Here is a 24,333-nt window from a genome sequence, read left to right on the forward strand (position 1 = left end):
TCAATCAATTATCGTTTATCTTAATGTGAGAATAATTTGTCCCGGAATAATTAAAATAAAACATTTTCCGCCATTTTGGACCTTCCTCTTCTTTCGTAGATAATTATATAAATTGACTTACTGTTTTATATTGTATATTATTTTTACAACGAATCGAAAATTTTATTTAGCGTTCGATTCCCTGCAAAAAATCTCATTTTTCCAGCGTACACTTCATTAGATTTTTCAGATTCGGAATTGCTCGTTTTAAAATTGAGTTATTTATTAAATTGAATATTTTTTTTCTAGAATTGTTCAATTTCAAATTAGTTATTTATTTGAATTGAAAACTTTTTAATTTTTTTTCTAGAACTGTTCAAATTAAAATTGAGTTTACTATTTGCTTTGAAAACTTTATAATTTTGTTTGTGTTTTCCAGGACCTTTAGCGCGCGCTGCTGCTGCAGGAGCGCACTGCCCTCCTGTGGGACCGGGACGCTGCTGGGGATGAAGTGGGACTCTCGTCACTAGTGTCGTCCCCCATCATGGGGAGTCTGGGACCGGCGACAAGTTGGGCCCGGGACCCGGGGATCCCTAAATGGTCTGGGGACCGATCCCGAACTGCCTCCCCCAATGAACGATCGCTTGAATTCCCCCAAGGAACCCCAATGACCGATCCCACATTCCCCAAGGGAATGGGGGAATATACATGTTGACCCCCATTCCCCATGGGCCGTTCATGCACACCCCCATTCCCCAAGTGGGACCAATATTCCCCGTTGCCCATCAATTCCTCTTCAAGTTGGGGGTGATGATGATGAAGGTGGTGAGGGTGATGGTGGGGTGAGGAAGAGTTCACAAGATGATCCATTAAGTGATGATGATAATGATGATGGTGATGGTGGTGGGGAGGTTCTACCCCAGCAGAAATTCCCCCTTCGTTGGGGGTGAAATCACCACCCTTGAAGGCAGGTTGAACAGATTGGTTTGTGGTGAAGTTATAGTAAGTCGAGGCTGTGGGTGAGTAGTGGTGATGGTAGTTGGGTGAGTGATGGTGGTTGGGTGAGTGATGGGTGACGTCATCGGTAGTTGGGGGTTCACCCCTCACAAGGTCCCCCAAAACATTCCGGTTTGGGGGGCGGGGGCGATGGTTTTTCAAGCCCTCCCTGAACACGCGGGGCACGCTGCGTGCCGTTAAGCTGTGAACCTGCTCAGCAATTCAGTAATATTTTGTTAATTAATATTTCATTCACTAATATTTCATTCATTAATATTTCATTCATTAATATTTCATTCATCAATATTTCATTCATTAATATTTCATTGATTAATATTTCATTGATTAATATTTCATTCAGTTATATTTCATTGATTAATATTTCATTCAGTTATATTTCATTGATTAATATTTCATTCAGTTATATTTCATTGATTAATNTTGATTAATATTTCATTATTAATATTTTGTTAATTAATATTTCAATAATTAATATTTTGTTAATTAACATTTCATTCATTAATATTTTGTTACTTAATATTTCATTAATTAATATTTTGTTAATTAACATTTCATTCATTAATGTTTAGTTAATTAATATTTCATTCATTAATGTTTAGTTAATTAATATTTCATTCATTAATATTTCATTCACTAATATTTCATTCATTAATATTTCATTCACTAATATTTAATTCACTAATATTTCACAATATACATTTCTTCATATTATTAGGCTACTTATGCTCTGCTTTCATGCTCTTGCACCTCAAACCAAGATCAACCAATCATGATAAAGTCTGTTTCATGAACGTAATTTGTGTTACAAATGTTACCCATCCAACCGTTTCTAATTTGCGTGGTTATTTCATGACTATATTATTTATTCTGAACATGTAATATTAATATCTGTGAAAATGTAATGAATATTTATTCTGAACTGGTAGTCATTCATTAATATTTCATGAATGGCGCTTCGAATTCTTATTAAAAAAACTACACTAAAATTAATTTTGTAGCAGCAACTATAGTAACATATACGTAACAGCAGTAATAACGCAACTAGTTACAGTATATAACAGCAGTAATAATGCAACTAGTTACAGTATACAACAGTAGTAATAATGTAACTAGTTACAGCATACAACAGTAGTAATAATGTAACTAGTTACAGCATACAACAGTAGTAATAATGTAAATAGTTACAGTATACAACAGTAGTAATAATGTAACTAGTTACAATATACAACAGTAGTAATAATGTAACAATTAACATGCAACAGCAGTAATAACGCAACTAGTTACCCTATATAACAGTAGTTAGTAGTTCAAGTAGTTAAGCTCACCTCCTTGAAGCGTCTCGCAGGACGACCTCCCCCGTCTGTAGGAGCGTCCCTACGGAGGGCGTCTGTAGGGGCGGCGCCCGTAGCTTTTGCTTCCTTCACTGCACGTCGCTGTGTCGACCAAAACATTAACACAAATTATGATATATATTATCAAAAATTTTTATATTTTCGGTAGACTCCTAGCTTCATTTAGACAAGTTTGGTTTAAAATAATGCCAATTTTAGTGTAATTTTTTTATGCAATTTATTCAATTTATGCAATATTATTTAGTATTTATGCAATACTGCATTTTTTAAGGAGTTTAGTTTCTCTAGCTGTCTCACAATAGGCACACTAGTTAGGTCTACAGGTCTTAAAATTATTCGAAATTAAAGGTTTGTAAAATCCGGTAACGCGTTTAGGTAAAAATGGCACTTATTTAAACCAAACTTGTATAAATGATCTATAAATGTTATATTACCAAAATTAAAAATTTATATTAATTTTACGCATAATCAATACTATATTTTATTCTTATTATATCAATTATTCTCTATTACTGAAATTATATTATTAGAATAGACATAACAATGAATATTATTATATCTAATAATATAATCATAATTATATTATTAGAATAAGTCCGCCCTGAACTACAACATCAAAGATAACTAAACCTAAATTTTGATTAAATTACAGTAAACAATAATAATTATCAGTTAATAGTTGGCCTACAAAGTCGGCTCAAGCACTAACCTGCCAAGTGGGGGTCGCCGCCCCCAGACTGTCAAACTTTGATGCGAGCTCATAATTTATAATAAATATTCATAAAATAATAATAAATATGATATTCAGATATTGTAATTACTACAAAAACAATCAGCTAATATTTCGCTTACAAAGTTGGCTTTAGCACTAACCTGCCAAGCGGGGGTCGCCGCCCCCAGACTATCAAACTTTGACGCGAGCTTATCAATTATAATAAATATTCATAAATAATAATAAATATAATATTCAGCTATTGTAATTACTACAATTACAGCTAATACAAAGTCGGCTCAAGCACTGACCTGCAAAATAGGGGTCACCGCCCCCAGACTGTCAAACTTAGACGCGAGTTCCCTCACGGAGGGGAGCTGCAGCAGCCCCGGGTCTTGGGGAAGGTCGAGCGCTGCCCCAACACTCATCCAGCGACGCCCCACCCTTGCCCCACCTACTCCTCCTGAGTGAAGAACATGCAAATTAAGTAACCCCCTTCCATGAAAATTATGTCGAGAAAATGTTTATTTCACAACGTTTAATCAACGTTACTTCGACGTCAGATAAAATAAGGTTTATTATGAGTTTATTTGTTGAAAAAATCGTCAACTGTGCGTGGATTTCGTAAGAAAACGCGTCGATTATAAGTTTATTTTGTTAAAAAACGTCGATTCTGAACATAACAAAGTATGCAAATGAAGCAGTTAGTCAAATGATGTTGAAACAACGTTAATTTCAAAACGTTTAATCAACGCTACTTCGACGTCAGATAAAACAACGTTCAATACGAGCTTATTTTGCTTAAAATAACGTCGATTTCGAGCAGTAAGAGGTGTGCAAATGAAGCAGCTAGACAAGTGATGTTAAAACTCAACTGAATGTTATTATAGATTATTACGAAAAATAGATTATCAAACAATAAAATGATATAAATTTTTTAAATAAGCATGAAAACAAGGTGGCGTTTGGGCTCAAAATTTCCACGAGCTGTGCTCATGAAGTCCGTCCTCGGTATATTGGTACACATGTATCGTAGAGGTCCTAGGAAATAAACTGAAACGTCCCTAAAATGCCTATTGCCTAAACATCCGGGCAAGAAAATGTTCTGAAGAGCACCTAGAGTGCCTAGCTTGAAGAGCACCTCACGTATCTAGCCTAGAGAATACCAATCGTGTGTAGTCTAAATATCCCCTAGATTGCCTAGCCTGAAGAGTTCGGAGATTTCCTAGCCTGAGGATTGGGGAGATTACCTTGCCTGAGGTGTACTGAGATTGCCTAGTCTGAAGAGTATGGAGATTGCCTAGCCTGAGGTGTACTGAGATTGCCTAGTCTGAAGAGTATGGAGATTGCCTAGCCTGAGGTGTACTGAGATTGCCTAGTCTGAAGAGTATGGAGATTGCCTAGCCTGAGGTGTATGGAGATTGCCTAACCTGAGTATGGAGACTGCCTAGCCTGAGGAGTATGGAGATTGCCTAGCCTGAGAAGTACGGAGATTGCCTAGCCTGAGAAGTATGGAGACTGCCTAGCCTGAGAAGTATGGAGATTGCCTAGCCTGAGGAGTATGGAGATTGCCTAGCCTGAGAAGTATGGAGATTGCCTAGCCTGAGGAGTATGGAAATTGCCTAGCCTGAGAAGTATGGAGACTGCCTAGCCTGAGAAGTATGGAGATTGCCTAGCCTGAAGAGTATGGAGATTGCCTAGCCTGAGGAGTATGGAGATTGCCTAGCCTGAGATGTATGGAGATTACCTAGCCTGAGAAGTATGGAGATTGCCTAACCTGAGGAGTATAGAGATTGCCTAGCCTGAAGAGTATGGAGATTGCCTAGCCTGAGAAGTATGGAGATTGCCTAGCCTGAGAAGTATGGAGATTGCCTAGCCTGAAGAGTACGGAGATTGCCTTGCCTGAGGAGTATGGAGATTGCCTAGCCTGAGGAGTATGGAGACTGCCTAGCCTGAGGAGTATGGAGATTGCCTAGCCTGAGGAGTATGGAGATTGCCTCCAGTCAACTCACCGGCCGCGTGTGACAGGATATGCGAGTCGCTGAAATTCTCCAGGCTGCGGTATCGCTGGGACGTCGAGTTCCAGTCTCCGTCCCCATCTTCCAAGTCCCCAAGAGGGACGTGTCCCATGCTATTCGAGTGTCCCAAAGGACTCCCAAAAGACAAACGAAGTCCTTCGTATTGAGACGCGAAACTGTTCTTGTCTACGCTAGAACTGCGACGTAGTCTGTTGTTCCTGTTAGAGGTATGGCTGCTTCTGTTGATGAAGCTGTTGCTGCTGCTCCTGTTGACGACGTGTTTCCTGTACAGACCTGACGTGGTCTTCACAGAACCGTTGTGTCTGTCAACCGTCTCCAGGTTATGTCTGTCAACGGTCTCCAGGTTATTTCTGTCAACCGTTTCCAGGTTATTTCTATCAACCGTTTCCAGGTTCTCAGAGGCCAAAGTTCTCGGGCCCAGGGCTCTAGTGTAAGGCCGAGTTAGGGTCGCCCTACGGTCGTCAGAGCCTCGGCTGAGGCTCTCGAAGTTTTTCTGCAGAGCGTCGACGCTGACGGTGCGCCAGAGGCTCGCCCTGGAGGTCGGCAGGGCGGTGCCTGCGCCTTGGAGAGGTTTGGATTGTTTAAAAACTGGACAGTACTTCAGTCATATATAATAAAAAAATTATTTATAGTAAACGCGGACAATAGATTAACTCGAACGACTCAAAGTATTACAACAATAACTCACATTGACTCAAGTGGGTCACATTGACTCACTTGAGTGACTCATTAACTCATAAAAATTCACCAGGATTGAGCGCCTCATGTGAGCTGTAGATGACATGCCGCGGCCCCCCCACAGGGGTAGGGTTGAAGAGGCGGGAGGGGGCGGCGGGGGAGGGTCTGCCCCCTGCGGGGGTCATCGCTTGCTGCAGACGCGCAACGGCGCGCCCCACGCATGCCGGCTGGGGGAGGTCATCAATTATAATAAATATTCGTAATATAATAATACATATGATTCAGATAATATAATATAATAGTTATATAATATTATTAGATATTATAATTTCTGAATAAGAATTATAATAATTATAATTTCAGATATTGTAATTACTACAAAAACGATAATTCTATAATAATAATTATTATATTATATATTAATCTGAAATATGCTCAGCATCTGCAAATAAAGAAGTAATTAAAGACAGCGCTTTAGAAATTTGCACGAAAGAAATTGATGGACTTGCAGAAAATGTGTCAGTATTTGGATATTATAACCCATTCATTTTCCGATTGTATGAATTTCTCAGAAATTCATACAATTCATACATAAGAAATTCATGAATTTCTCAGAAATTCATCGGGTTAGGTAATAGCCAGCGGCAGTTAGTCACGCTAAACATTAGTTAGTAGTAACATTAGTTGGTAGTAACACATTAGTTGGTAGTAACACATTAATTAGTAACGATCAACAATGTAGAGTTAACTAATTTATTTAACGCAGGTGATTAAACAAACATGAAGTATAATTAGATTTATACAATTGCGGTAATAACGTTCATACGGTTTGTGTGATGTGACGCGTTGTCTGCGATAGGAAAATACGTTTGATTGAAGCCCAGAGAATTAGTTTTATTGTTTTATTGACAATTTTCTCGTTAGTATTGAAATTATACATTTTGAAGAATTGTCAATAAAAATTAATTCTCATGTCTTTGATCAAACCTGTTTGAAATAAGAAATTCTGCCATCATCTTTTACCGATAATAAAATTACCGACGGTTTTCGTGACAGACGATAATAAAATTGTTATCAATATAAAGATAAATTTCTCACCGGAAACGTAAATTCTATATACGTTTTACTGTGGTGCAACTGTTCTGATAGGAATAACACCGTGAAAAAGATATGGAATTTCATCGCAGCTCAAAGAAGATTTGATCTTATCGCATCGAAGATAAGGAATTATCGCAACCTCGTGTTGAAATTTCGATCTAAATGAATGAGCGTCGTGAATACTGATGAATACACGTCTTGCGTTCATCTCTAGGTGAATTTCAGTATTTCTGTATAAACAACTGTGTACCGTGTCAATCTGGCGTCTCATTTTGTTCATTATAATTATATTATAAGAATAATTATATTATAAGAATTCTAATTATATTATAAGAATAGATCATTGTTATTGAGGCGTAATATTCACACCTTACAACTGCCAAACGCAGGGCCTGGTAGAAGTTATTTTCAAATTTATTCAGGTAGTATAAATTCAAGATGAAGTATGCACTCAGAAATTTAGTTGTCGTGTTGTCCAAATTGTGACACACTTTTTGTATATCACACGGATATGCCTTTTGCCGCTTCCAACTGGGTCAGGGTGACTCACACAAAGGCAAAAATTGCATCGCTATGAGGACAAAGCCTCACTCATTTCCCTGAGTGCGTTTATATTGAACAAAGGTCACGAAAAAAAGCTTCTTTTTTCCTTCATGTTTCATAAGAAAAAAATTTCGCCTTCCGATTTCTTTTCGCCAGATAAACTCAAATATTTTTTTAAAATAGCAACCAAATTTTCATCGACTTAAATGCAATTTCGTTTGGTCTATGAAAGCCTTCCTCAATCAAATATATTTTTCTCTCACAAAGGGAAGATTTGCAGGCAGTAAAATTTTTTGGGGTAAAATTACTTTTTTTTGGGAAAGATGGAAGTTTTTTTTTACCAAATTGTTCTTTTTGAGAAGTAATTATCACTATAAAAAATTGTATTGAAAAGAAATTATTTTTATCAAATAATTTTTTAAATGAAGAAAAATAACTATTTATTTCTTTATCAGGAAAAATCAGTTGTTTTTTGTAAAGAACATTTTCCCCAGAGGGGAAAACCGATGTCCCCATAAAGCTTAAGCATACTCACTTCACTCATTAGTATTTTGAATTCCCTAACATGTCATGTATTCCCCGAATCCATTTAAATTCCCTAACGTGTCATGTATTCCCCGAATCCATTTAAATTCCCTAACGTGTCATGTATTCCCCAAATTCAATTAAATTCCCTAACATGTCATGTATTCCCCAAATCCATTTAAATTCCTTAAAGTATCATGGTTTCCCCAAATTCATTTAAATTCCTTAACGTGTCATGGTTTCCCCAAATTCATTTAAATTCCCTAACGTGTTATGTATTCCCCTAATCCATTTAAATTCCCTAACGTGTCATGTATTCCCCAAATCCATTTACATTCCCTAACATGTCATGTTTTCCCCTAATTCATTTAAATTCCTTGACGTGTCGTGAATTCCCCAAGGCATCACAATTCCTCAAGGTACGGGGAACCCACCTTGATGCTGAGGCTGCATTCCTCCCGCCAGTCTGAGGCGTGGGGATGATATGCGTCCGGCACCGCTACTCCCCAGCCCGTGGGGCTGTTATTGATGCTGTTATGGCTGCGGCTGCTGTTATTGTCGTTACTGTTGCTTCTGCAGTTGCTGCTGCTGTTGTTATTGTTGTTGTTGCTCCCGCTGTTGTTGCTGTTATTATTGTTGTTGTTGCTCCCGCTGTTGTTGCTGCTGCTATTGTTATTGTTGCTGCCGCTGTTGTTTTTATTGTTGCTGCTGCTGTTGTTGTTGCTGTTGTTATTGTTGCTGCTGCTATTTTTATTGTTTCTGCTGTTGTCGTAGTTTGTACCGCTGTTGTTGCTGTTATCATATTTTTTGAGCAAATTCGTAAAAGCGTTATTGCAGTTACTGATTTCATTGTCGATATTGTTGCCGTTGATGTTGTTGCTTTCATTGTTACGATGTCTGTTGTTGTTGACTGTACCGAGGTTGTAAAGACTATTTTTATTGATATTATTGTTATCAATATTGACGTCTCGGCAGGTCACAATGCTGTCTTTACTATTACAATTGTTAGCATTATTGTAGTTTGTTGTGTTGCTGACATGACTGTTGCTGTTTAGCTTCCCGTTGTTGTTGTTGTTGTAGCAATTGTTGTTGCTTGCCGACTATCCATGGCAGCATCAAAATAGTATTGTTTAAATTTTCATAAAGCAAAATGAAAAGTTCTACGTTAATTATTGGAAGTCTTGCTTCACTAAAACGCACTCGAGGATGGCAAGTATAAACGCAGTTGTTTCTCAAATATAATAATATAGAATATTATATATATATATTATAATATAAACATATAATTATATTTAGGTATATATAATTATAATATCTGTATATACAATCAATTAATTATTTAAGGACTGCAAGACCTGAAGTTTTCTTTAAAAATATCATAATCAACTCATTTCTGTATCGGCATAAAATATACAATATGGATAGGAAGAAACCTTTGTAGCCCAAAATTGCTTTGAATATCTTTAATTAAATTTAAATATGTGCAACATTGTAGATTGACATTATAACAAATGATTAAAATCGAGTTATATTCTAATGATCTATTCACATACCAACATGCAAGGTGTGCAATGCAAAATGAAAATAAAGTGCACAATATTAGGATGCTTTTTAGCACATAGTAAATATAGTGGATACATTCACATGCATTGTAACTATCTCTGCGCATGTGCCAAGTCTCTAGTTCCGTGTGTACTAGACCAATGCTCATGCGCATGTGCCAAATCTCTGACCCGCAAATCTCTGAATTGTAAATACCTGACCTGCAAATCTCTGACTTGCAAATCTCTGACCTGCAAATCTCTGACCTGCAAATCTCTGACCTGCAAATCTCTGACTTGCAAATCTCTGACTTGCAAATCTCTGACAGCAAATCTCTGACCCGCAAATCTCTGACCCGCAAATCTCCGATCCGCACATCTATGACCTGCAAATCTCTTACCCGCAATCAATTTTTTCCGAAGTTAAGAATTATGTTTTAGAGATCTTGATGCACTACCATAGAGATTCAGGTACGTCGGCTACTAGATGCTGGTGCATCAAGATTGTTATCAGTAGCAGAGATACGGCGACTGATAAGCGCATTCCTGGCCCAGATACTGTCATCCTGCAGCTGCACGCTGCCTACATCTATGTTTTCTTCAGGAAAGTAGAGAAATAAATATCGAAGTGTATAATACTTTACTGACTGCAAGATGCAGTAATACTTTACTGACTACAAGATGCAGTAATACTTTACTGACTACAAGATTAAATATTAATTTACTGACTACAATACACAGTAAACCGATAATGATGACAAGATTCGGTCAGAATTCACTGACTGGAATGTACAGTAGTTTTTTTACTGACTGCAAGATTCAATAATGATTAACTGGCTGCAAAACACACCGTTATACTGACTGCAGGAAACCGTTTTAATTTACTGACGGGAATATACATAGTAATACTTTATCGACTGCATATTTCAGTATTAATTCTTGACAGCAATATTTCGTTATTATTCACACAATTATTTATCTTTCTTAATCAGGATTTTAAAAAGAAGGACTAAGGATCAGAGAAAAATTACATTAGCACAAAAGTTGATGAGATTTTGTAAGATATTTTCTGTAAATCGCAAAGTTTAAGACCAGCAGCAGTCAGGTATTAGAACCTCTATGCAAAGGAGACGGAAAACGAAAACCAAAGCCGTCTAGTTTTTCTACTGCCACTTTCAATAATTGATGCGCTCATTAATAATTGACGACGCGCATAATTGCAAATTAGTTCGGTTATTGATGTAAAGTAACGGTAATGGTTGGAAAAGTCTACTCGAAAAAAACAATGGGTAATATTGTTCAAATAGCAATGATACGTTCTTTTGCTGGGCGAAATTTGGTTAGGATAACTAATACAAAAACAAAAATTGTATCCTTAGTTAGGCAGAGTCTCTCGCATTTCTTTGAGTGTCCAGTCATGAGCGATTAAAACATTGTTTCTAATTCAGTGCCGTGGAAACTGTCAATGCTGGACTTGGCGAGAGCTTTTTTACCACATTCATTGCGCTGGGACTGGAACTTTGAAAAAGAGTGTCTGAATCCGGGACGAAAAAGGTTTTCTGGACGAAAAAGGTTTTCTGGACGAAAAACGTTCTCGCTTTTAGTGAAAGGTGAATTTTTAGCGATATTTCCTGATTTTCGAAAACTGGACGTGTCTTTTGACGAGCTTCCGTCACTAGACACTCTAACATTTTCATGAACATTCGCTGGATTTTTCCTGCGTCTGGAATGACCGCTGTAGGAAAATGGTGGTCGTTCTGTACTGGTGATTTCTCGGTCATCGAAATCTGAGTAATATTTTTTCCTCTTCTTATTTTCCTGAGTGGAAGAGTAAAGATATTCTTTGTTGCGGACTGTGTCTTCCTGTTCATCATCTCGTGTTGAATAATTATTGTATTTATTCATCTTTAACGATGAATTAGAATATACTCGTCGAGGAGAATAGCCTACAGTAGTGATGGTGGGTGAGGGTAGCCTGAGGCTTCCCTCTCTTTTAAACCCTCTCAGGTGAGGAATGTGACCGTATGCTTGCATTATAGGATCTGAACCCAGGGAATTGGTTAATGAATCTTTAATTTCTTGTTTGTTGAACTCTGAATTTACAGAGAGATCCTCTCCTAAATTGTAAAATTCATGCGCCGAACGACGCAAATCATTATGGGAAATATACATATTTTCATCCTTGTTTGCAAGAACGTCTTTCGTACGATGAGTTTTATCAAGCCCATAGTAATTTTCCACACTCTCAAGCCCGTCAATTTTTTCATGTGTTTCATTCTTTTCATTGTCCAAAATTTCTTTGAATGCACCCTCTCTTTGACCAGAATTTAACACTGCATGTGGATTAAAAGATTTAATTTCAACGACGTCATTGAATATCGGATTAAGGCAAAAATCCCGACTAGCTTTGCTGCGTTGCGACATGCGTAAGCTGTTACGTTGAACTAACGATCGTTCAAAGTGCTTTACAACAGCGGCATCTTCAGTCGATAACCTCGCATGGTTATCAACTCTAATTGATTCATCAGTAGTTACATGTAATGAATTGCCTGCTGATGGAACCATATTAATATCCAAAGAAAATTTCATCGATCCATCAGCAGGCACGGCAAAGGAGCGAGACAAAGGGCTTTTATTACTGAAAGATGAACATGTTTTACCAGCGGTAGCACTTCCCACTGAACATTTGTTAGACGGAGTAAACAACTTTTTACCACAACCATAATCGCGGTAATTGCATTCGTTCACTAACGATATACCACACACGTTCGTACAGCTTAAGAATTCGTTGTGCGTGCACGAATGGGTGTGGTTAGAAGAAAACTCAACTCGAGGCGAGGAGGCATGCGGAATGCAATGAATTAGATCGCGTTCAATTTTATTTGTCGGTGGATTTTGAGATGATAAATTAGTAGTTGAAGAAGAACCGCTGGCACCCGTTAGTGCTAGACTCTCGTGCAAAGAAGCGTTAGGAGCGTCAATGCTGTTGGTGACCACATTAGTGATAGTGAAGTCATTAGTGTTGGTGAGGTCATTAGTGTTAGTAACTCCAGTCGTGTTAGTAACAACATTAGGGACACTATTATGGTTAGAAACACCACTAGTGCCAATGATAACATCAGTGTTAGTGACGACATTAGTGTTAGTAACACCACTAGTGACGTGATTGGACGAGCATGCACTGTAAACCACCTCAGACGGTGACTCCTTCCCCATGTCGCCTGCGCAGCGTTCTCTCGTCCTTTCTTCGTCATCTCTCGTCGTCGATTCGTCCCTCTTTCTTACGTCATTGACGTTAACGGAAGCTTCGTTATCACTGCGTAGCCATGACGACGTGCACGTCTCTTTTAATGACGTGTTAGCGACGTAATAATCACGTCGGTAACGCGTCAGGTCGCGACTCTTGGACGAGAGCAGTTCATCGTCGTCGTCAGTGACGTTCGACGTGAGGTCGTCTTTGCCACTCACGTCACTGATGGAAATAAAAGTCAAGCTTCAACACCCAGTAATGCTGTAGCCTGTGACGGTTATTCCTACAAACATTCCCTGAACTGACATCGCCTGCGCTTTATTATGCAGGAACATTAATAAATTTTAGATTTAGTTCATTCTTTAGCCTAAATCTAAAACTAACTAAGAATTTAAAAACTAGTAAAAATTAAAATAAAATTAACCGCATGTTCAAAGTTCTCACTAAAAATATGATGAAGTTATTACGCTTTTTTTCTAATTTCTAATTTCGAAGAAGCTTTTCTCTACTTAATTTTCATTTGGGACTGTTTTCGAACAATGACTGGAACATTGGTCCCATACCCGGAATAATATGTGGTATAATGTTCGGTTTGGAGGCTGAAAACGGGAATATTGATTCTAAAGTCGAAAATTCAAGAGAAAATTACCATAAAATCGGCTCATTGGTTCTAAAATCAAAATTTCAATGATAAAGGCCAAATAGTTGTAATTTGTAATATTGGTTCTAGAGTCAAAACTTAAAGCGAAAAAGCTATAAATGGCTCAGAGTGCAGACTTTTAACGGCACTCGAATGGTCGGCACGTTCTGCTGAGATGCTTATCTCTGGCCTCAGATACACTCTGATAACGATTGCCGGGGCAATAAGGGATTGTTTCTAATATCGTTTGGCTGCTTGATTGCAAGTTCCTTTTGAATTTACAAGCAAAGAAAACATCAAGTAGGTTCTCCGTATATTCAACGAAAATTTTCAGGGGATTAGCTGAAGGTTCAGTTAAAAAATTTAGAGAATGCATACAAAATCACTAAGATTGTACAGTAAAATCATTAGGGTTAGGGTTATACGGGATGTGTAATATGACTGCACTTATCTAATCTAAATTTTTGAACTGATGATGGAGCTGGTTGTCGAAAGATTTAATTGAAGAAATAGTGAATTACTTGCGGTTTTCTTCGATTTCAAATTTTCGTGAATAATTCCAAGTTGTTGCGACGCCTGTACTAAAAAATTCATCCAGTTTTATGATCTCGTGACTTGACAAAACCTGTTGTTTTTCGGCTAAGTTAAAACTCAATTCCCCAATTTGCTCAAATATAAATGCGAAAATATACGAAAAATTTTAGCTAAATAAATAATAAGGAGTCGCGAAGTTCTCGCCCTACCAATAAAAAATAAACTTTTTGACAGAACAAATGCAATTCAACATTGCGAGATGAAATTGATGGACCCAAAAATAGCGGAAACTTCCCTGTTAATTTCGTTCATTTACGATTGATTTATTTTTACGTAACAAGAATTCATTGGAGAATAACCCGAACCCGTGAATGATATGAAAATATTCTTATGAGTTGTGTGAATGATGAGAAGATACATGAGGATCATAACGAGAGTTGTGTGAAAAATATTAGTAGATACGACTGGTAAAACTACGACAAGTGATGCGTGAATGATAATAGATCTGTGAATGATAATTATAGATACATAATTAAATGTAGGCCAAATATGGCGTGCATTTATGTTTGTGAGCCATAAATTACATATATTGTAAACTGACAATGCCAACCTGCATGCAACAAATCACCCAATAAACTTATTTCCTTTCAACTGAAAATGATAGCTCAGAATTTTTTAGATGTGAAATTATTCTCTATCACGTGTGGATCACCCAAAATAATGTTTATTGTATAGTATTACGATGTTACTAAACAAAGTGATGTAGCAATTTATAGAATGTGAACGGACAATTCTCATTTGCAGCAAAGAAATTTAGGCAATATGAACGAATTTTGGGCGAGTTAATCAAAATTTTGTAGTAAAAACAAAAGAATTTTGGGGTTATTTAATGTTTGAAGTAAATTCTTTAAAATTTGTTAACAAAGAAGAGATAATAAAATGTTAGGAGTAAATCCCGTAGAGTTTACGAAAAATAATAATTAAATGTGCGGATTAAATCTCGAGAGTTTTCCGGAGGTTCTCAAACGTACAAAGTTAGCCGAGCGAAGTTTAGTTTTTTTCCGATTGAGGTCTTGCCGTTGATTTCATGAATTTATACAAAATTTTGGAGTTTTATACGAACGCAAGAAAGCAGCTCTAATTCTCGCATATAAATAAAATATATAAATTTAACGGCGATATTAAAAACGAACTATTTCTACTCGACAAACAATGCTAGCTACTTCTACTCGATAGAAAATATTTCCGAGAAAATATCTTGAATTACCAGAGCATTTTACCACGAGAAGGTGAACCAAGAATACCCAGGATATCACACGGACCAAACCGAATACTCATTCACTAAGTAATAAAATTACTAGATTGCTTAAATCGCAAGTTAATCAGGAATTTAAAAGCAAAGAAAACAGCCAGAATATTAACCATTTCTTATGAAAGAAAACGTTTCGAAGTCCAGCTCCATCGTCAGTTCAAAAGTTCAAAACCAGTAAACGTGGTAAAGGGAACAGTTACCACGTTTACTGGTTTTTAACTTTTGAACTGACGATGGAGCTGGACTCCGAAACGTTTTCTTTCATAAGAAATGGTTAATATTCTGGCTGTTTTCTTTGCTTTTAAATTCCTCATTCAATAAATACTCATAAGAGAAAATATAAACAGAATACTCATAAAAACGAATGTAGTCACATTTGGCAGTGCAGATAAAAAATTCGCATATAAATACACCAAAATTTTTAGCCTTTATAACAACATCTCACACCAACCTCAAAACTAACCAAAAAGCTACATATTAAATACAAATTACTTACATATGTATTATTATTACGAATGCATTAATCAATAGTAAATCTCGTCCATAATACTTTATTTGGTAGATAAAGTAAAATTTTGATTCAACCATTCATATTACCTATACCTTTATTACCATTGATATATTCAACAACATTACAACATTATTGCAACCTGATAACTCTAATCAAAATACATTAATGCAATAAAAATATTTTATATACAATAAATTTTCTTAACATGATATTCATAAGTACCTGTGGCGCCATATGTATTAAATATTACTATATATTACTTTATTTAACTCGGCTATACAAGTTCTATTTTGAAAATTTACAGCCTTTAGCTTAAGAATATTGAGCTTTGCATTATTATTAGATTACCATCGAGTTTGAGTTTTGTCTTTAAATGTTATCCTAATAATATACTAATCTATCTTAATAGTGATCAAACGATTGAATTATTGAATTGTCTACCTCATTTAAATTTAAAATAGGGTAATCAAAAATAAAAGTAAGTGCTGAATCTGCGCAAATCGAATGAAAAATTCATCACTTAATAAAAATAATCAAGTTCAACACCATTCAGCGACAAAAAGTAGCATTATGAAGTAAAATGGATCGTTTTAACTCACCAGGTTGGGGTTGAGCGATGAAAATAGCTGAGTCATGCTCGTCTGTCGGCGTGGCGTCGTCAGCTGCGGCAGCTGCGTGTGGCTGCAGCTGTTCAGTTGCGCGGCAGCGGTCGCGGTGGTGAGATGTGGCGGGAGACTGGGACACGAGATGAAGAAATTATGGTGAAGTTATAGGGGCTGTAGTTGTTATGGTATAGTTATTTGATGACTTTTAGGAAGGTGCACTGAAAAAAATGGAGTCATCTTGTCCAAATATTGACATTTTCTGCATGTAGCACTAATACGCTCTATTGCCGGTTTTAACTAAGACGGAATGACCCACACGAAATGACAAAAAAGTACATCGCCATTTGGAAAAACTCTCCCTAATTTTCTGAGTGTAAAGAGACGTAAAAACAGCGAAGAGCTGTTAAGAAAGGTAAGATCTTGTTATTATTTCAACACTGTGCACCTATTACACGTAGGTATTTTAAACTCTCTTATTGTGTCGTAAACATTTCATTAGGGCGTGATGCTATGAATCAGACTCTTTAGTTCAGTGCGTCAGTAACAGGCAAGGAGGTATGTCGGTGCTGCTCCGGGCAGTGCCTGTGTTGCAGATCTCTGATTGGCTGCCTCACTCGCCCATGTTTTCGCTTCAGTTGACACTTCGATTGACCAACGAATATACACAAACGAAATTTGTCCAGTGTTTGGGACGATTTTAATCAGTAATTGTGTTAGGTAGATTTTTATCAAAGTAAAGTGAAAGTAAAATAATCGCATCGTGGCCAAGTTAAAAAATTTCCAGGGGGCAAAAACATAGCACAGCGGCAGCGGTCGCGGTGGTGAGATGTGGCGGGAGACTGGGTCAAGAGATGAGGAAATTTTGGTGAAGTTTTAGGAGGTGGTTAATGACTTTTAGGAACGTGCACTGAAAAAAATGGATGAGTCATCTTGTCCAAATAGTGACACTTTATGCATGTAGCACTGATACCCTCTATTGCCGGTTTAAACTACGACGGAATAACCTATTATGACCAAAAAGCGCATTGTTATTTTGAAAAACTCCCTAATTTTTCTGAGTGTGAAGAGACGTAAACACAGTGAAGAGCTGTTATGAAAGGAAAGATCTTGTTATTATTTCAATACTCTGAACCTATTACACGTAGGTATATTAATTAATATCTCTAAGTGTGTCGTAAACATGTCGTTAGGGCGTGATGCGGTGAATCAGACTCTTAAGCTCAGTGCGTCAGTGGCAGGCGAGGAGGCATGTCGGTGCTGCTCCAGGCAGTGCCTGTGTTGCAGATCTCTGATTGGCTGACTCACTCGCCCATGTTTTCGCTTCAGTGGACGCTTCGATTGACCAACGAATATCCACAAACGTAATTTGTCCAGTGTTTTGGACGATTTTAATAGCAACTGTGTTATAAAGATTTTAACCAAGTTGAGTATAAGTAGAATAATTGAAGCGTGGTCAAGTTAAAAGATGTCCAGGGGACAAAAACATAGCAGGAGCGGCTTGCTACTATGGTTGTTAGAGCTAATGGAGGACCAACCTGCTGGCTATGGTGAGACGAGTGGTGAGGGTGGTTGGTGATACCATTACAGGAGGTGATAACACCATCACAAGTGGTGGTGACACCATCCCAGGTCGTGATGACGGTCCCTTCCGAGCTGATGGCCGTTGCACTAACGTCCCCCAGCGTGAGTACGGCCGCTTTCACCCGTACCTCCCATGACCCGTACTGGTCACCCGCTGGGTGGCGAGGGTGAGTCACATGGGTGAATAAATTCCTTTCCCTGCGGTCACCCTTTATTTTATGACAAAACCCACCAAAGAGAAATAATTGGCACTATATAGGGAAGCTATCGAGGTGAATAAAAAATATCATTATGATGATACTGATTGACGAATGATAGAGGTCAAGTTCAATGTTTACATTCCAAACAAAATATGAAAAAGAATATCACAACTTCAATGGGGCGTGAGATTGTGGGTTGTGGATAAGCAGGAAAGAAACGAGTTCCCCACTCCAGGTCCCCGTGTCTTGGGGTTGTGTTACTCACCAATGCGGGTTGCAGGGGGGTTGTGAGTGAGGATAGTTTCCCCAGCCCTGAACACCACGTGGGGTTCAGGATGCCCAGCGACCTGACACTCGAGGACTAAAAACTCATCATCCCCAGCAGGTTTGGTTGGATCTCCACCGAATTCCCCAAGCGGTTGAGGTAATTCATCCCCAGGGGATGGAACTTGGTCAACGTTGTCGTGGTGCCCAGATACTGGTAATTTTTCGTCCCCGTTACCCCCATGTTGTGGGGATTGGCCCAGCACCCGGCGAAGAGGCCTCACCACACGGGGAGGCCTGCGAGGCTTCGACGAGGCTGTGTTGAGAGAAAAACGAATATTTTTATTGTAATAATATAAAGAATATTATAATATATTAATCACTTAATATATAATAAATAATAATAATATCTAATAAACACATAATATTATAATATATTTCACACTAATGTAAAGAAAATGGCCATAAACCCATTTGCAATATCTTTGCAACAACTCTGAAAACTCTCTAATTACAAAAATCTTTCAAAGAGATTGATTCATCATCTGTCCATAAAATAAATAATTATCGAAAAAGAGATTTCCGAGTAATTGGTTTCCGCAGCCCACTACTGGGCACACAGCCCACCTCTGACACGCAGTGTGCAGTGTTGCCACACGCAGTGCTGTGCAGTGTACGCCGCTACACTGTACCGCCCCGCCACTGCACCGTCCACTTCCAGCACGTCCAGGCGGTGAACGGCGCCGTCCCTGCCGCCCACCGTACGTCCCCCGCCACGTCCCAGCATCGTCCCGTCGTGGTACCAACTCACCCCTGCGGACGTGGTGCGGATATGGTAGGTATCGGTACCATGGAGCACCATGTGGTCGTATCATATATATTCAGGTCCCAGTTTCGATGCGATATCCATTCTATACATTTATCTACGTCGAAAAATATATATTCAGGTCTCAGTTTCAATGCATTATCCATTCTATATATCTTATCTACGTCGAAAAATATATATTCACGTCCCAGTTTCGATGCGCTATCCATTCTATATATTTTATCTACTTCGAAAAATATATATTCATGTCCCGGTTTCGTTACATTATCTATTCTATCTATTTTATCTACTCTATCTACCCATATTTATGAACTTAAAATCCCTCCAGGCAACAAGTACACAGCGTTCGTTAGGGACACCAACCCTAGGCCATGCTGCAAGCACCACATTTGACGGCCACCAAGCGCCACCGAGAAATGAACTGAGCTTCCTGAGGCTCGAACCCACGACCCGCTCCTCACATCTCTATGCCGCTACAACTGTGCTACGGTTACAAATTCTACCCCATATATATTACCTATTCTTCCTAACATATTTTTCCATCCTATCTATTCCACCTATTGTATCTGTCCCTCTATCCATCCTATCTATTCCACCTATTGTATCTGTCCCTCTATCCATCCTATCTATTCCACCTATTATATCTGTCCCTCTATCCATCCTAAATATTCCACCTATCATATCTGTCCCTCTATCCATCCTATCTAGTCCACCTATTGTATCTGTCCCTCTATCCTGTCCATTCTATATATTATCTCACCAACAGGCCCTCTGGCGGCGACTGTACACACGAGCCTGGCGGTTCTCCCCTCAGTGACCGTCAGGTCGTCGGGGGGGTCGGTTATGGCGACGCTCTCGCTCCTGCTGGGGGCGTCGTCCTCGGGGCCTGGTACCTCCGTGGGAGGACTTAAAATACTTGCATCTACATCAGGAATGCTCGTCGTCTTCTTTACTTGTGATTTTTTTGAAAGAAACACTGAATTTCCTGAAGGTTTTGTAATTTTTAGTTTGGTCGACAGAGGTTTCTGAATTTTTGGGCGTGATGGTGATGAATAATTTGAAGTTTGCAGGCTAGAAGAATTTGACTGGTTTTGGTCAGGGAGCGAATTATTTAATGAATATTTTCGGTTGTGCGTCGAATTAGTTTGAGAGGCGATCTTTACAGTAGAAAGATCGGAAGGATGATCGTTCGATGATCTACGGAAGATCTTGGCTGATGACACCGAATAAACGTTGATCTCGGATCGTGATGATGCAGATCTGCGGGAGACAGTTAAAAAGAAGTGGTGAGCAGCACGTGATACGATTTTTTTAGAGGTTCGTGAGATACGAATGGTTGTATGAAAAACTGGTGTCTGGACTGGAAATAATAAATAAATTAATAAAAAAAACTTGAATACTATATTTGTATACCTGGAGACATTCACGCACAGCTCGTCAGAAACAGTGTTCAATACTAAAAACTAACTGAACAGCGTGTTCACAGAGGACAGCGTACTAACACAGAAAAGCGTCTTCACACACAGCAGCGTGCTAACACAGAAAAGCGTGTTCACACAGAGCAGCGTGTTCACACATAACAGCGTGTTCTCACAAAACAGCATATTCACACTTAACTCTCTAGCTCTTCTATGCTGCCATAAAGCTGATGGCAATTAATTATTACTTCAAATATTTGCTGTAAAATAAAAGGAAACGCCTAAGGCGCTTAAGGCGTGACAAACACGATGCTTTACTAAGAATGATAGTTCATTTTCTATGACACGGCTTAATCAATGACAATATTTCCGACGCAAGTGATAATGCTGCATGTTAATCATCTATACTGTGCGTGTAATGGCCCCATGCAATAGGTTTCTTCCTGTTTTTATATCACGTTTAGGACTTCCTCGTCCACGGTCATGCTGATGTACCACCTTCGTCCGATGCAAGTATCGGTGCAGCATCCCAACCATTATACCAACTCTGTATCTCATTACTTTAACCTTGCTGTTGTTGCATTGCATATTATTCACTATGACCCAATCGTAGATGGTTGACAAGTCTTTCTGTAACTCTACGCAAGCCATGTAGTCTGTGATCCTCGTTAGCATTCACGTATCAGCACCACAATTTTCAACTCAGACTAGTGGTGGCAGCGGCTGTTAATACTCACGAGTTGTGCGACGCAAGCTCGTCGTCACTGCTGCCAGCGGTACAGTGAGTCACTGCGTCACTGCTGCCAGCGGTGCAGTGATTCCTGGTGTCACTGCTGCCAGCGGTGCAGTGACTCACGATATCAGCTATATGAAGATAACAATTAATAATATCAACAGCAGTGAAAAAATATAATAAACATTAAATTAAATAGTGACTAATAACTCATACGAGTACTTTTATCCCTATAGTCTCCGTAATCGCGAGTTCAATAAGAATTCGAAAGCAAAGATGCCGCCTCCAAGGTTTATGAATACAGTTGTGCGCGGTGCGCATCGTCGGAATGACGTGGCGTAACTTCTATATCGGGATTGCCGAACACAGCGGCAGGAGTTATGGTTCTGAACTTCTACTTTTTCACTCTATCTTCACGCTTTCATACTAAACAGTGCGACGTGGTTGTGTCTGAATGTTATTTCAAGATCCTCGGTTTCACCTCCGTTGCTTGGATTCGAGTATTTGGAATCTCTGAATATTTTATTCACTCTGAACAGCGTGTTCACACTAAACTCTCTAGTTCTTCTAGGCTGCCACAAACGTAAGGTCAATAAATTATTATTTCAAATATTTGCTGTAAAATGAAAGGAAACGCATAAGGTGTGACTAACACAGTAACACTATGCTTTACTAAGAATAATAGTTCATTTTTGTATGACACAGCTTAATCAATGACAATATTTCCGTTGCAAGTCATAATCCTGCATGTTCATCATGTACATTGTTGCGTGTAATGGCCCCATGCATTAGGTTTATTCGTGTTCTTATATCACGTTTAGGACGTCCTCGTCCATAGTCACGCTGATGTACCACCTTCGTCCGACACAAGTAGCGGTGCATCATACCAACCATTATACCAACTCTGTATTTCATTACTTTAACCTTGCTGTTATTGCATTGCATATTATTCAATATGACCCAATCGTAGATGGTCGACAAGTCTTTCTGTAACCCCTCGCAAGCCTTGTAGTCTGCGACCCTCATTAGCACTCCTGTATCAACACCATAATTCTTAACCCAGGTTGGTGGTGCCATCGGCTGTCAATACTCACGAATTGTGCGAAGCAAGCTCGTCGTCACTGCTGCCAGTGGTGCAGTGAGTCACTGCGTCACTGTTGCCAGTGGTGCAGTGATTTCTGGTGTCAACGCTGCCAGCGGTGCAGTGACTCACGATATCAGCTATATGAACATAACAATTAATTCATATCAACAGCAGTGAAATAATAAATAAAAGTGTAATGAACATTACATTAATAGTGGCTCATAACTCATACGAGTACTTTTATCCTCACAGTCTACGTAAATCGCAAGTTCAATAAAAATTCGAAAGCAAAGATGCAGCCTCCAAGGTTTATGAATACAGTTGTGCGCGGTGCGCATCGTCGGAATGACGTGGCGTAACTTCTATATCGGGATTGCCGAACACAGCGGCAGGAGTTATGGTTCTGAACTTCTACTTTCTCACCCTATCTTCCCGCCTTCACGCTAAACAGTGCAACGTGATTGTGTCTGAATATTATTTCAAGATCCTCGGTTTCGCTTTCGTTGTTTCGAATCTAGTATTTGGAATCTCTGAATATTTTAGGCGGAAACCTCGCCTTAATAAGGCTTGCAGTTCTTATCTACTAGGAATTGTTAATCCATTGGTTTTTATAGGCACTATTAATTTTTTCGGTCTATTGGTTTTAATCTCCCTTGTGTGAATTAGGATTTTCTCTATTGACTGTACTTGAATTGTCAAAATTTTTGAACTAATGATGGAGTTGGCTTCTGAAAAATTTTCAGTTGTTGAATAAATTAATAAAGATACGTTGAATTTATTGGGTATTTCCTTTGCTTTCAAATTCTTATTTAATTTATTCACAGTAGGAATACATAAAAAAAAATCGCTCGATGATAAGAAAACTTGGCACCACTGACACAAGTTCGTCTCTTCATCATACGCCATGAAATCCTAATTAAATAATAAAAACGGACAGTTGATTTTTAAAAATATATTCATACAACAAAACAAAATAAATGTACAAAAATGAGTTTCGTGCATTACCTAGTCTCTCCTTTACGGATATTTTAATGAAGAGAGATAATAATTGTAATATCACTACACTCAGAAGAAATGAATGAGTCAAATTGTCCAAATGATGACACACTTATTTTGCACGATAATGACACACTTATTTTGCACGATAATGACACACTTATTTTGCACGATAATGACACACTTATTTTTCACGATAATGACACACTTATTTTTCACGATAATGACACACTTATTTTTCACGATAATGACACACTTAACGTCAGAGTCAGAGTCAGAGTCGTAGCGCTCTGAAGACGACGCAGAGTAGCGCTCTGACAACTCAGACAGCTCGTCTATGTCTCTGAAATTCATAGGAAGAAGAAATACGTAATAAATGTAAAAGTAATACAAAACAATACAAGACGATCGCGTAAAAGCAACGTGTATTGAACGCTATTTAAATTCCATTTCAAAAATATAACGTTTAATTTTCAAAGTCATTTCAATGTCAGTGCCACGTTAGTAACGCCACCCCAAAAAAAATAGTCTCCAGGTAAATAAAGTCGAACGAACGTCGATTACGGATTAATCTTGTTAATACAACATTATTTCAAGGTATTTTAACGTTAAATCAACGTCAATTCAACGACAAATTTCCGGTGGGTGGCATCCACTTCTCCCCCACGGTGGGGCGAGTTCACCTTCCCCCCACTTACCTTTCCCCATTCGTCCACATTTTCCCCACCTTTTCCCATAAATCCACTTTTCTCTCACCTTTCCCCATACGTCCACCTATTCCCCACTTCTCCCCCACGGTGGGGCGAGTCCACCTTTCCCCCCACCTTTCCCATAAGTCCACCTATTCCCCATAAGTCCGCCTATTCCCAATAAGTCCACCTATTCCCAATAAGTC

At 38.5% G+C, this 24,333-nt stretch overlaps 1 protein-coding gene across 1 annotated transcript; it reads right to left on the minus strand.

Moving 5' to 3' along the window:
• Positions 1-416: 416 nt before the first annotated feature.
• On the minus strand, positions 417-23,781 carry LOC108678042 (the record flags this gene model as incomplete). Its single annotated transcript, XM_047882637.1, is given in 14 exon segments — positions 417-1,185; positions 2,322-2,429; positions 3,372-3,523; positions 5,073-5,660; positions 5,848-6,004; positions 12,677-12,956; positions 15,672-15,678; positions 16,331-16,466; positions 17,872-18,071; positions 18,383-18,697; positions 19,009-19,194; positions 19,968-20,467; positions 21,363-21,476; positions 23,695-23,781. Coding segments are annotated over 14 exon segments (3,592 nt in total), but the record flags the coding sequence as incomplete, so codon positions are not given.
• Positions 23,782-24,333: the final 552 nt, after the last annotated feature.

The sequence above is a fragment of the Hyalella azteca genome, unplaced genomic scaffold (genome assembly GCF_000764305.2).
Source record: "Hyalella azteca isolate HAZT.00-mixed unplaced genomic scaffold, Hazt_2.0.2 contig10942, whole genome shotgun sequence".
Classification (NCBI taxonomy): Eukaryota; Metazoa; Arthropoda; class Malacostraca; order Amphipoda; family Hyalellidae; genus Hyalella; species Hyalella azteca.